Source organism: Protopterus annectens, chromosome 7.part0 (genome assembly GCF_019279795.1).
Source record: "Protopterus annectens isolate FY-2018-M chromosome 7.part0, PAN1.0, whole genome shotgun sequence".
NCBI classification, from domain to species: Eukaryota; Metazoa; Chordata; order Ceratodontiformes; family Protopteridae; genus Protopterus; species Protopterus annectens.
In genome coordinates, this window is record NC_056739.1 from 1,584,713,992 (window position 1) to 1,584,729,545 (window position 15,554).

Here is a 15,554-nt window from a genome sequence, read left to right on the forward strand (position 1 = left end):
TTATACTCAATAATGTTTGCAAACTCTTAGTTTTTACTGAGATACAAGTAAACTCCAAACAAGGTGATTACACTGAGGCACAGAACACCTAAGTGGTAACAACCCCTAGTAGTAGTGTCTGGTAAAAGTTAACATATAAAATAAATATTAGTGACAAAAGATATTTCCACTGAACATCTATCTTTTCGAAATTTTATCCGGCAAACAATATTTATGAGTAATGTCCACAACTGGTACTACATTACAATACTATATGGTACTGTCAGATTCCTTATGTGAAAACTGTGTGCAAAGGAACTATACGTTCCCCATAAGAAGTACAAGCAAAAGATAAATTCAGGGCAAACTACAAAAAACTGAAAAAATGTCTGCAACACTTACATGGTGCTGAAGCAGTACCATCATGCAGATCAAGCTGGGCAGCATGCTGGTCTGCTTCAGTCTCTTCTGGTTCTGACCAAGGAAGCTGTGCAGCCTGGGGAACACATGAAACCTGAGCCTGTGTCTGAGGTGCATTTGTTGTTTCTACGGCTTCGGCCTCTTTCTGTTCTTCAGTCTCTTTTGCTGGTCTGTTTTTCTCGCGTCTCCATTTAATTAATGCCACTCTGTCCCGTATTGATTTTGCAACTATCTTGGCATCACTTTCTTGAAAGAATCCAGAGTCAATCTAAAGAAAAGCATATTTACCAATAAATTGTTCACAATTAAAATAATGCTACATACAAACTCTGTCCATACCATTCCCGTTGCAGAATAATAATCCTTAAAAACAAATGCATCGACTGCCTCTGATCTTACCTCAGAATTATTTCCTGCTGCATCTTGTAAAATGTTAAATGTGACTTTTCAAACACAGAGGTATCAACATGGTATACGTTATAAGTATTACTCTCGCCTGAAAATGCATTTTTGTCTGTTGTTCTATTTCATTTCTCAGGTGACATTACAAATCTGCAAAAAACATTTCATATTCCGGGTCTCTAGAACTGCTATTTTAGAACCTGATCATAGCTATGCTGCACACTAAAGAGTATGTACTAATACATACACTAATTAATGTAGGAAAGGACATCATGCACACACACACACACACACACACACACACACAGATTTAAAAAGGCAAATTTCAAAGTGAGTAGGCTGTTTGTCAGAAAGTATAAGAATCAAAGTGTCTGGCAGTCATATACGTACTTAGCATTTGCTTCACATATAAAACAGATTAACCCTTAATAGTGAGGTGGGGGCACAGCCATTAATGAGCTACTCATTATCCAACATCATATACCAGCTCAGTTGAAAAAAGTGTTATTTGTAACACTGCAGAAATGCTGTTCTTTTTGCTGTTTATGAGTAACGTCTATGACTGGTACTACACGGCACTTCTGTACTATACTATCAGGCTCCTTATGTGAAAACTGAGTGCAACTGTGTGTAAAGAAACTGTACATCTTCTGTAGAGGTACAAGCAAGATGAACAACTTGATGCAAGCTACAAAAAAGCTGTAAAAATGTGTAGCTGGCCAGAAGTATTTTGTTACATGGATTAAAAAAAGATTCTGTTATATTAGTCAAGTACATGTGGGAAGAGACTAAAAAGACAATGTAAAAACTGAGAACCCCCCCCCCCCAAGTGAAGCTTATGATCAAGAAGCTGCACGATCATTGAATCTTAAGCATTGTTACATGTGGAAAAGTCAATTCAAAAAGAAATGATGTCTTACCATAACGTTCCATCTGTGTTGTCGATCTTCACTAATCCTAGACTGTGGGCTCGGTTCGGAGCCTCGGAACTGACTCAGCTGTTTACTTCAGCTTGCGCCTTCCAAACTCTCGAGCCAGGGTCTACCTATAATGCTCCTCTCAAAATTACCTCAGATCGAGTTTGCTCAACATAGTGATAGACAGACACGCAGAAGTTATAGTAATAATAATAGTAATAATATAATAATAATAATAGAAATAAAAAAAATAATAGTCGGAAACCAGATATGTGTCCATAATATAAAGCCAGCCATGGAAGATTCGGTCCACTAAGAGTTTCAGGATGGGGGAAGGAGGAGGTTAATGTCAAGGATTAGTGAAGATCGACAACACAGATGGAACGTTATGGTAAGACATAACTTCTTTATCTGATGTTGTCCTTGACTGTGGGACAGAGTCCCCAGCTACTTTAGTCTTGGGAGGTCTCATGGAAGAATGTTCCTAAGCAACACTGAACCAAATGATGCCCGTCCCCTCGAGACCTGATCCAATTTGTAATGAGTGCTAAAAGTATGTGGAGAAGACCAAATGGCCGCTGCACAAATGTCATCAAAGGATGCTTTGGCATGAAAAACTGCAGAAGTTGCCACTACTCTGGTTGAATGTGCTTTAACTGTGCATGGTAGTTGGAGCCCTATCAACTGACAAATAAATGTAATACAGTCTCTAAGCCATGCTTAGGCAACCTTTGAAACTGGATTACCTAGTGATAAGGAAGAAAATGCAACAAATAATTGATCAGATTTTCTGAAATCATTTTTTTCTGTGAAGGTAAAAATGTAGTTGTCTGTGGATGTCTAGCAAATGAAGGGAATACTCCCCTTTATTGGTAACATTAGGGAAGAAGACTGGCAATTGAAGAGTCTGATTTATGCTAGCTTCTGAAACCACCTTTGGTAAAAAGGATGGATTGGTCCTAAGTGCAACCCTATCCTTGAGGAATATTAAATATGGAAGTCTGCAGGATAAAGACTGAAGTTCAGATACTCTTCTAGCAGATATAACCACCATTAAAAATTAAGTTTTCCAAGATAAAACTAAGTCACAAGTTGCTGATGGTTCAAAGGGGGATGAACTAAGGAACTGTAGGACTAATGTTAGATCCCAAGGAGGAACTGGTTCTTTAAATGGGGGTCTTAACATCAGAAGCCCTTTTAAGAATGCTTTTGAAAGTTTGTGGGACATTAAAGGTAAGCCATCGAACCCATACGAAAGTTCAAGATTGCTGCTAGATGAACTTTAATTGCTGATGCAGAGGAAACAGATTAATAGAGGTTGGCCAAGAATTCCAAAACCTTATGAATCGGGCTCAAATAAGGATCAAGTTTGTTGTTAAGGGGCCAGTTCACACATTTTTCCCATTTACTTTGGTATAGTTTCCTAGTTGAAGGTTTGTGATGAGCCCCAATTATACATCAGACAGGAGAGGATAGGGAAGGATGCCTGGCAATCATGGGAATTGGAAAAGCCACCCAGTGAGTTTGAGATGTTGGGGATTTGGATGAACCATGCCTTCCGGATGAGACAGCAGATCTGGAGCTGTGTCCAGAATCCATGGCTTCCGAAGAAGGTGAGGCCAAAGGAAGGGAAACCAAACCTGTCGAGGCCAAAAAGGAGCAATGAGGATTATTATGTTCTCCATCCTCTTGGCTTTCTTTAGAAACTGCGATATCAAGGGAGTTGGAGGAAAGGCATAGAGAAGACTGAGGGCCTGGGCCTATCATGAAGAACAGCATCTCCGGGTGACTTCCCCGTTTGGGGAATGAGGGCAAAGTAACTTCTGCACTTGTTGTTCGAGGGTGAGGCAAAGAGATCGCAGGAAGGTTGGCCCCAGTGACGAAAAATGTTGTTTATCACTACAGGATTGAGAGACCAATGAGGCATGAGAATAGTTCTGCTCAGTTTCTCCGTCATCACACTGGAGCAACTCGGAATATGCGTTGCTATGAGAAAGTGGTTGGAAGACATCACCCATTGCCAAACTCTGAGGGCTTCTCAACACAATGGGTAAGATTTGGTTTCCCTTTGCTTGTTGATATACCAAACTACTGAAATGCTGTCCATTTGAATTGCTACCATTCCCAGAGGAAGGAGATCCTGGAATGCTTGCAATGCTAACACTGCCCTCATCTCCAGAACAGTGATGTGCAAGTTGGCCTCTAGTTGGGACTACATGCCTTGGGCTATTCTTCACAGATAAAGCCTCCCCCCTTCTGGGAAGCATCTGTGGTCACTATGGCTTGGGGTTGCGGAAGAATGAAATGTTGCCCCAAGAGAATCTGATTGGAATGGAGCCACCAGAAAAAATCCTGTTTGCTGCGGTTGGTAATTACAATCAGGTAAGACATTGGTTGATAAATCAGAGACCACTGGGAGGCAAGTAACCACTGCAAGATTTGCATGTGATACCTTGCTAAGGGGACACGAGTTATTGCTGCTGCCATTGAGCCTAGCGCTTTTAGGACTAAATTTGCTGGCACTCTGTTGTTTCTTAGAATTTGAGAGAATTGGAATGTGATGCATTGCATTCTGGATGAAGAGAAGCAATTCCTGTGACAGTATCCAAGTCAGCTCTGATAAGTTTAACTACTGAGAAAATTATAGGCTTGACTTTTCAAAATATATTGTTATACCTAGAGGTGTACAGTGTGTTCTCTTGGTTGTTCTAACTGACACCTGGTGGCAGCCATCGAGGTAAGAAAAAACTCGAAAGCCCTGCCATCTGAGATGAGCTCCAACCACTGCCATGCATTTGCTGAACACCCTGGGGTTGTGGTGAGTCCAAAGGGCAGTGCTCTGAATTGGAAATGACTGGCTCCCAGCCAGAAGAGCAGAAACCTCCTGGAGCATTTGTCCATTTTTTATATGGTAATAGGCGTCATGGAGGTCTACTGAGCACATCCATTGCCTTTTTCCAAGAAAGGAAGTATTGACTGTATTGAGACCATCTGGAATTTGGTTGTCTAAACTGCCTTGTTGAACTGGCTGAGATCAAAGATGGGTCTCTAGTACCCTGCTTTTTGGACACTGAAAAGAACCTTCACTAAAACCCAGATTCTGTTTGGTCTGGTGGGGCTTTTTGGATGACTCTTTGTCCAACAGTTTTTGAATTTCTATGACTGCTGCTTCCGTTTGACTGGGTGAAACATCCAGGAGTTCTTTCTGGGTTATTGGGGGTAATGATAGTGGAATTTTGTAACATCTGGAAATTATTCCCTGCACTCATTTGTCTGTAGTTAATATTTGACAGGCAAATTAGTGCAAAGAAAGTTGTCCCTGACTGCCTCTAGAGGAGGGCAATCAGGCCCACATTCAGGGGTGCTGATAAGTAGTACCAGAGAAAGATTCTCTGGACCCCTGGTTTTGCGGTCCATTTCTGTCTCTGGGGCAGCGTCTTCCATTAATTCCCCCTCTGCCCCAGGAAAGTCTTTGCTGCGTAAATTCTGGAAAGGCCCTTTGGCTTTTTTGAACCACAGTCTCCCACTTCTCTGTTTCCTAGAGTAAGGCCACTGAGGAGTGGAAAAATGTATGCCAATGGCAGAAAGGGTCTTGCTATCTTTCTCACATCTGGCTAAAGTGTCTTTTACTTTGGGACCAAAAAGGGCAGAACCATCAAACGAAGTGCTGATGAATGGTGCTTTAAATGGCTTTGCAAAGTCACACAAGCGCATTCAGGAGTGCCTTCTAATGGCTATGCCTGCACTCATGCTCTAGTCATTCCTTCAGCTGCATAAGCAATCAGCCTCATGGATGAGTTAGAAAATGCATCAAGGGTTGCTAGCTGAAAGGTAACTTTGTCATGTACCCCTTCAGCTACTGCTCCTGAGAGGGAATCTGAGAGCTCCTTGATCAGATCCCTCTGAGATCTTGTAAAGTGTGCAATATAATTCAAAGAACTAAGGGCAAAGGTCATTGAAGCATAAACATGCTTCCCAAACCTATCCCAAGTCCTAGACTTCTTGTTAGGAGGATGGATAGATGGACTTTTCTCAGCAAGTTTCTTCTTTGTGGCTGCCACTATCACCATGGTGTCAACGGATATGCCTTTAGACCAGTGTGGCTCAGCCTTAGGTGCTGATAGGATACGATCAGGCCTCTTGGGGATCAGCTTGATGGAGTCAAGCATCTTCCATACCTGCTGAGCGAACAACTTAAGGACACTGTCAGCGGGCGGAGAAATCCAAGAAGTAGAGGGTTGGGCAAGAAAAGTCTCCAGGTATACAGACTCTTCTGAGGAAGACTGGATGGAGGACCAGCCACCCATCTGTTTCAGGTTTTGAAGATGTCCCCAAAGGAAACATCATCAGGGGATGACTTGGGGGGACCTTCTCCTTCATCATAATCAGTATCTTTGGTGAAAGACTCCTCCGGGGAGTCTAAGTGCTTCCTCTTGAACTTATTTGCAGTTACTTCCTCGGGGGGATGATCCAAGGAAGTGTCCAAAGAGGAAACCAACAAAAAGAGTCTATCCTGGGACTTTTGTACCCGCTGTCCTGGGGATGAGAGGGATGGCAGCTCAGTCGAGGGGATGTAAAAACGAGTCCCGACAGGGATGGCAAGGATTGTGAGTCCCCAGTGGACAAAGCCTTCTCCTCGGTAAAGAATGCCAGCCCCCCCCCCCCCCCACAGAGAGATGGGAGCCTGGAACTGAAATATACTCCTTCTGAACCAGGGTCACACCTAGCACCAAGGAGGTGACCCCCGAAACAGAGGCCTGTGTTGATCCTACAAAGGCCGTGGCACCAAGGGGCATGGACAGATCCAAAGTTAAGGAAACTGCCCCCTGCACCCCAGACCTGGCCAGAGAGTCTCGACCTGGGAAGGCCTCCAGTGTCAAAAGCCCAGAGGAGTTCAAAGCAGCTCTCAGTAATGGAGAAAAGAATAATAATGGAACAGAGATAGTCAAAGCTGGGAGTGTCAGAACCGAGGGCTCCAATAACTCAATACGACTTGGAGGATGAGGAATGGGTGGTGTCATAAGTAGGCTGATTCTAATGCCAGAGTGGCTTGTTACTGAGGACAATCCCCTCGCTGTCAGGAGCTGATTCACCAGTCTCATAATGTCAGCCTCTGAGAGACTCTTAGTGGATCGAATTGAGGCAGTCAAAGAAGACCGGGGGGGGGTCTCACTTTGAGGAAAGGGCTTGGTGGCTTGTCCTTAAAAGGGTCACTAGTTGGTGAATATTTTGTCCTTGGGAGCAAAGGCAGCTCTGACTGTTCTGGCACCGAAATCTCTCTGTGTGCCGAGGAAGTCAATGTCAGCTCTGATAATTTTGTAGGTGCTGAGTCACATACATCTTTCGGTGCCGAAGAACTCTTTGGCAAAGAAGGTCTTTTCTTACTAATGGAAGAAGAGGATGATGATGAAGGCTGGCTTCACTAGACTCAGAAATGGACTCTCTAAAATCAGATTTTAAAAGCCCCTTAAGTATTAATTTGTTCTTACACTCAGTAAGTGTATGGGTAGAGAAACCATGACAAATTGAGCAACTTTCTTGAAAGTGGACTTTCCACAAACGATAGACACAAAGGGTATGCCTGTCAGAGTTAAGCATTTTACCCTGACATTTCTGATACCTTTTAAATCCAGAGGTGCCATTGGAGGATTTAGCTGGATAAACTTGTCTTTCAGCCTGGGTGGAAACTCCCAGATATGCTCAGAATTAGTCCAAAATGATAAAAAAATCACTGAACCCACAGACATTGCCAACATACTGGCAGGCAGGTTCAGTGCAAATTTCTCCCCTCCCTCCCCCCCAAAAGGAGAAATATCTATCCCACCAGAGTCTAGCCTCCCAAACATCTCAGATGCCCAGGTGAGAGCTGCTCTCTCTAAAGCAAAAAACACAGCATCAATGGGACCGGACGGTATTCCCGGCTGTGTGCTACACGAACTCAATGAGGAACTAAACCCACAGATAAGGCTGCTGTTTAATCTTAGCCTTACTACAGGATATGTACCCAAAGAATGGCGTACGGCAACTGTGGTCCCACTCCACAAAGGCGGTGCTTCTACGGACCCTGGAAATTACCGCCCCATAAGCTTGACGAGCCTTGTCTGCAAAGCTATGGAGAGGATCATAATGGAACTCATAAATAAAGACATTGGGGACCTACAGACAATGGATCCTACCCAATTTGGCTTTGTCAAGGGCAGATCCTGCCTCTTGAACTTGGTCGACTTTTTCGAAACAGTCACTAAGGCCATTGATGAGGGTAAGGCAGTTCACACAGCCTACCTTGACCTAGCAAAAGCTTTCGACACAATACCCCACTCGGGCATCATAGAAAAGCTCACCAGCTTAGATGTAAACCCATATGTCACAAGATGGGTTGCAAACTGGCTCAAGGACAGAACACACAGGGTTAGAGTTGCTGGTGCCATGTCAGACTCTAAGCCGGTCACGAGCGGTGTCCCACAGGGCTCAGTCCTGGGCCCCCTCTTGTTCGGCATTTATTTTTCTGAAGTGCAGGCAAACATAGGAGGACTATGGCTGACAAAGTTTGCAGATGACTGCAAACTGGGTGCCATAGTGGATAGTACATCGGACACAGACATCCTTCAGAGGGGTCTCACGGAAATTGATAGCTGGTGCCAGAGCCATGGCCTGAAGTTAAACGCAAAAAAGTGTATAGTCATACCCTTCGGGAAAAACAAGGTAACCCCCAAGCTACCATATAGTTGGCAACCCACTAAGCACAGAAGAGGTTATCAGGGACCTGGGTACCCAGGTTGACAGTGGCCTCTCGTTTGACACTCACGTTGCTAAAGTGGTTCGAAAGACCTTCTACATTGCCCATCTGATCATGAAGGGATTCACATCCAGATCAAGTGAGGTCATTGTTCCCCTGTACTCTTCACTTATCAGACCAATGATCGAGTACAATGCCCCATTCGGGATGCATCTCACCCGACACCTTCAGCAATTGGAGAGACCCCAAAAGTTCCTCACCAAAAGGATAAAGGGACTCCAAAACCTGTCATATACTGCCAGACTGAAGAAACTCCAACTCTATTCAGTTGCATACCGTCTGCTCAGAGGTGACCTGTGCCTGACATACAAGGCCATGACCAACCCAGAATTAATGGACATGCTCCACCTCAAAAAATCCAAATCCACCAGAACCACTAGAGCAAGTGACTTAAACCTTAGCACGGACATAAATAAGACGTGCTGGAGGGATAGATTTATCACCCAGAGACTCCCCATGCTGTGGAATAAAATCCCGGTCCATGTGAGGCAGAGCACCTCACTGGCTCTGTTCAAGAGAAATCTTGACCGGTGGATGGGAGATCGTAGGTTTACCCCGGGAATCATCTCTGTGTCACTGCTGGACAGAGGCACAACAAACTAATGGGCACATTATTTCTAACATAAGGGGTGGCGTAAGCCACATAACTTTGGGCTAGGCTTATAAATGCCTTAGGGCAGATAGCCTAGTATAAACCTATGAACCTATACAGTGTGTCTCCAAAGCTATTGTAGCTGTTGGTGACTTCTAGTAGTAGTTTGCTTGATGATCTAAGAGGCCTTTTGGCAGAGTGATGATGTACTAGGTTTTTGAGTGAAGGACACTTATTGGGGAGGTAACAGAATGAGTGAGGCAGAACTGATTGTAGGTTAGGAGGTTGGGCAGTTCAAGCCAGTGGAGCTTACATTACAAACTTACATGACTGTACTATATTCATCACTGTCACTGTTGCAGTAGCCTATAGGTACAATACCATAGCTTAATCAACCTGGAAGGTGGAAGAATATGGATCCAGGAAGCCCTGGAGAATGGTCCTAGCATCACCAGCCCTGGATCTAAACAAAGAATCCAGTATGCAGTTCCTTGGAGATATATATATATATATATATATATATACAGAGGATCACATAACAGTTTCTAGAAAGTGTCTACAATGTACCCATTTCTAATATGCCAGCAAAGTGTGTGCCTTAATACTACCTGGAATGGTTTAACATGGTGCATACATTGTTTTTCTGTTTTTTAGTCCATACATTTGAGATACATAGTCAACTGGCATTTCTAAAGGACTTGGTTCTGCCAAGATAGTACCTGAGCTGTGTATGAATGCCCAGAGTATGAAGAATCCTTTGAAAGTTACAACAGAACACCGGAAGATTGATTGAGGGATTCAAAGAAAAAAAATAAATTAACTTGGGCAGGAATGAAGAATTTGTTCTTAGTGATACCCCATCCCAAAAGCAAAGCAGCAAGGGTTTACCCACCAAAAGATCTTGCAACTCGTATACTAATCTTGCAGATGTCAGAGCAAAGAAAAGAACCTTTTGTTTGTTATACTGAACCCTAAATACCTGGGATGTGCAGGTTCAGATAGAGATAAGATTCACTTTTCCCAGCAGAAACTTAAGATCCCATGAAAGGGAAACCTGTTTGCAAGGAAATCTCATGTGAAACTCTCCTATCAAAAATTGTTTTACTAAGAAAACATTGACGGAAAAGACAGCTCTATGGACATGCATACATATATATATATATATATATATATATATATATATATATATATATATATATATATATATATATACACATACTGAATTGGTCATGAGATGCAACTAAACAAAGCAGTTCTAAGGCCAGAGGCTAAAAATGGACACCAATATTTTGAGCACCATTGGTACAATCCCAGATAGACAACTGGCTATTAGGTAGGCAGGCACCGACTGGAAAAGTCTTCCAAAACGGCCAAATAAGATATTTCTAGTAGCAGCATTTATTGCCTGCTGCATGTCCTCAAAAAAGAAGTGACTAAAAGGTATCAGAATCTAGGCAGATATTTAAGATGTAATAGGGTGCAATGAGTTGAACTCCACCTGTCTTGTGTGAGCAGATGCAGATCATGAGGGAATATACGTATTTGCCCTTGGCCAGTTCCAGACAAGGAACAAACAATGCTTCCTGGACAAAAATGGATTAACTACAAACATTGTTTGGAGAGTCCTTCTGACTACTCAGAAAATACCTTCAACATCAGTATAAAGGGTGGAGTTGCATAAAGAAAAAAATCTATCGAAGGGGGAAAAATAAAAGGTATATATTGTGCATTTTGAAAGGAGGCTTACGATCTGTTTAAAGTGTTCCCCAGAACTGGATGAATACCTGGAAGACAACATACAGAGCATCTTCCTGAGGTTCTGTCCTGACAAAGGTCTTTTTAGTGGGTCACTATGTTTTGCTCTAACAGAAAGAAAGATGCTTAAAGAATTAGGTAATGCTGAAGGGCTAGCTGTCAAGTGTTCATAGCCAGCTTGAATAAGGGTATGTTCCTTTGTCCCCTGCGTTGTTGATGCACCACATCACTATGGTGTTGTACAACTATTTAAAAATTGTGTGCTCTAGTCTGTCTGAGAATGCACAGTCCTTGTACCTTTACCCTTATAGGAACTGCTCTTTAAAGAAAACATGGGGAGTTCTTAAGACACAGATTGAGGTAGAGGAAAACAAGGGGATACTTGTAATAGCCTATATGCAGTCCCATATATCAAGCTCAAGAGGCAATGTATTAAGACTTGTAGTGTGATCCTGATATAAAAGTTCAGAAAGCTTAAGTTCCATGATGGCATAAAACTTCTCTAGTGAATAAAGTATCAGGTTTTAAAAGGCTGATACCTAGAATACTGGATTTTACCCAAATATTGATAGGGAGTAACATTTAAAAATAAGCCTCTGCAAAGGGTCTTTAATGTTATTAGATGTAATTTGGAATGACAGCCTTTGAAAACTGGCAATGATTAAATGAATGCTAGGGCAAGCAAAGCAGAAATACTAGAGGAAATAATTCTGTCAGGTTTGGAAAGTGGGAGACCCCACCCGAAAAAAGATGTTTTTGCATCCTGTCGCAAATGTTTCCCACTTGAATCACTTTTAATCCCTGTGTGTCTCTGACAATCAACTGCCAAAGGGTAAAGATCTGAGTCAGTTGATGGGAGTTTCTTAAGCAAAAAAAAAAAAAAAAAAAGCTAGAAGAAAGGCTGAAAAAGGAAGGCATGTAAGTCTAGCAACCATGAAGCTGTAACTATCCCTTTATTAGAAATGTTTCAGACTGCTCTTAACATCTCTAGTTGTTCTTAGGCATGTGAGAGGAACTGATATCTTACTCAAGAATGTCTAGTAAGCAGAATAAAAGCTAGGGTTGCTAGGCACCTCTCTGCCCATATTACAAAATTTGTAGCTACTAGAGACATGTTGGCAAACAGCCTCCAAACTTTCCCATCTAAATCCAGAGGGTAAGCTTTGGAAGGTAGCAGAAACATGCTACCCGTCTGTTTCATGGGGCTATATATTATGAATTAAGGTTGAAACAAGTAGTGTAACATGTCACAGCATGAATACAAGCAGTACAAAATTAGTAAATTCACAAGCAGTACAGTAAACCATGTAAGAACTAATCTGAAGTAAAAGTAATCTGACAAGAGTAAAAGCAGGCAAGTTATCTCAGCGTGCACATAAGCAGTACATTCCCAATAAAAGAAAAAAAAACTGTAAACTCGCAAAATGTTGGAGTCCCTTATTACTAACAATAGTCTGACGTAGAAAAAATGGTGGGCAAGTTTTCACAATATGAATGCAAACTATAAATATTCAAACAATGCACATGCTCCAATGTATAATCTTATCACTATTTCGAATGAAGCAAGGACTAGTCTGTCAGAAAAATGTCAGGTAAGTTGTCACAGTGTTAACATCAGCACTGCATGAACAGATCTAGTCTCTGTCAAAGTAAAAACAATGCCCCACATCAAACGTCTTGAACACAATATTAATGTTTGTATAAGCAGTACATTTTTATAACAAATAAGCCTCTAATATATCCAAGGTTCCCCCTAATACATCTGAGGTTTCCTAGACAGGAAACAAATGGTAGTACAGAAATGCTAGGTTTTTTAAATGGCAAGAATTGTTGAAAAAAATCTAGTTAGTTGGGGGGGAGGACTTGATTTGCTTTGGTTTGTGTTTTTTGCTTTGATGGACAACTGGTTAGTTTCCCAGAGTTCCTTATCAGTGTTCTGAGTGTTCATTTATGTGAGGTTTTGGCTATGTCGTCTTGGTCATGTCATATTTCGTTAATGTGCGATTTTGATCTTTTCAAGTAGACCCATTTTATATATATAGATATATATATATATATATAGATATATATATGTATATATAAACACACACAGGTTTTTTAAAATGGCAAGACTATATATATATATATATGTGTGTGTCTATATATATATATATATATATATATATATGGGTCTACTTTGTTTCATTGAAAGCTCATTTGAATTTACCCCAACCAAATCACAGAAAGCTCAAATTACTGAAAACTCATTTCACTGAAGTGAAGTACTGGTACTTTACAGAGTACTAGAAGGTAGGTAAAAGGTATATGCCCTTTTCCCCACTGTAGTGCGATCCTTAGTATATATAGTTCGTGGGACACAGCCTTTTGCACTGGGGGTGTGTGGGGGGTGTAGCCCCCCCAGTTTGGTTTTATATTATATTTCACAGAAGTTTTAAAATGATACATTTTAAACGATAGACATGTACACTTACAATACCAATGTCCAACTCTTTCCAGAAGACAGTATACACCCAAACTAAGTAGGAGGCTACAAACTCCCAATTGTGGGGAGGCACTGTCACCCCCCACACCCCTAACTATACATACTACCTCCAGGATTGCACTACAGTGGGGAAAAGGGCATATACCTTCTACTTGGCTTACAGTACTCTACACCGTGCCAGTACTTCACTTCAGTGAAATGAGTTTTCACTAATTTGAGCTTTCAGCGATTTAGTCAGGGTGAAATGAAATTCAGTGAAATGAGTTTTCAATGAAACAAAGTAGACCCATACATACATATATATATATATATATATATATATATATATGCATATATCTACGTATATATGTGTATATACACACACATATATATATATATATATATGCATATATAGGTTCATACTAGGCTATCTGCCCTAGGGCATTTAAAAGCCTAGCCAGAGTGTGTGTGGCTTTCACCACCCCTTAGGATGAGAATACTATACCCATTAGTTTGCTGTGCCTCTGTCCAGCAGTGATACAGAGATGATTCCCGGGGTAAACCTACGATCTCTCATCCACTCGTCAAGATTTCTCTTGAACAGAGTCAGTGAGGGGCTCTGCCTCACATGGGCTGGGATTCTGTTCCATAGTGTAGGGAGTCTCTGGGTGATGAATCTGTCCCTCCAGCACGTCCTATTTATATCCGTGTTGAGGTTTAAGTCTCTTGCTCTCGTGGCTCTGGTGGATTTGGATTTTTTGATGTGGAGCATGTCCATTAATTCGGGTTGGACATGGCCTTGTATGTCAGGCACAGATCACCTCTGAGCAGACGGTATGCGACTGAATAGAGCTGGAGTTTCTTCAGTCGGGCATCGTATGACATATGTTTGAGCCCCTTTATCCTTTTGGTGAGGAACTTTTGGGGTCTTTCCAATTGCTGCAGGTGTCGGGTAAGGTACATTCGAATGGGGCGTTGTACTCAATCATTGGTCTGATAAGTGAAGAGTACAGGGTACAATGACCTCTCCTGATCTGGATGTGAATCCCTTCATGATCAGGTGGGCAATGTAGAAGGTCTTCCTAACCACTTTGGCAATGTGAGTGTCAAAAGAGAGGTTACTGTCAACTTGGGTCCCCAGGTCCCTGATAACTTCTTCCGTGTTTAATGGATTACCACCTATGTGGTAATTAGGGGTTACCTTGTTTTTCCCAAAGGGTATGACTATACATTTTTTGGCATTTAGCTTAAGGCCATGGCTCTGGCACCAGTTATCCATTTCTATGAGACCTTTCTGGAGGATGTCTGTGTCTGATGGAGCGTCAATTATGGTGCCCAGTTTGCAGTCATCTGCAAATTTTGTCAGCCACAATCCCCCTATGTTTGCCTGCACTTCAGAAAAATAAATGCCGAACAAGAGGGGGCTCAGGACTGAGCCCTGTGGGACACCGCTCGTGACCGGCTTAGAGTCTGACATGGCACCAGCAACTCTAACCCTGTGTGTTCTTGTCCTTGAGCCAGTTTGCAACCCATCTTGTGACATATGGGTTTACATCTAAGCTGTTGAGCTTTTCTATGATGCCTGAGTGGGGTATTGTGTCGAACGCTTTTGCTAGGTCAAGGTAGGCTGTGTGAACTGCCTTACCCTCATCAATGGCCTTAGTGACTGTTTCGAAAAAGTCGACCAAGTTCAAGAGGCAGGATCTGCCCTTGACAAAGCCAAATTGGGTAGTATCCAGTGTCTGTAGGTCCCCAATGTCTTTATTTATGAGTTCCATTATGATCCTCTCCATAGCTTTGCAGACAAGGCTCGTCAAGCTTATGGGGCGGTAATTTCCAGGGTCCGTAGAAGCACCGCCTTTGTGGAGTGGGACCACAGTTGCCGACGCCATTCTTTGGCACGTATCCTGTAGTAAGGCTAAGATTAAACAGCAGCCTTATGTGTGGGTTTAGTTCCTCATTGAGTTCATGTAGCACACAGCCGGGGATACCGTCCGGTCCCATTGATGCTGTTTTTTGCTTTAGAGAGAGCAGCTCTCACCTGGGCATCTGGGTTGTTTAGGTGGCTAGACTCTGGTGGGATAGGTATTTCTCCTTTGGGGAGGGAGGGAGAAATTTGCACTGAACCTGTCTGCCAGTATGTTGGCAATGTCTGTGGGTTCAGTGATTTTTTATCATTTTGGACTAATTCTGAGCATATCTGGGAGTTTCCACCCAGGTTTCTAACATAGC

General features: G+C 42.3%; 1 protein-coding gene across 9 annotated transcripts in view; it reads right to left on the reverse strand.

Annotated features, from left to right (window-relative positions):
- The window catches only part of WNK2 (WNK lysine deficient protein kinase 2), a 2,812,908-nt gene that overhangs the window by 1,279,892 nt on the left and 1,517,462 nt on the right, over window positions 1–15,554 (reverse strand). For all 9 annotated transcript variants that reach the window (XM_044078134.1, XM_044078133.1, XM_044078139.1 and 6 more), the window contains exon 7: window positions 382–667. In XM_044078134.1, the coding sequence (XP_043934069.1) occupies window positions 382–667 (286 nt within the window). The remainder of the gene's footprint in view (window positions 1–381; window positions 668–15,554) is intronic.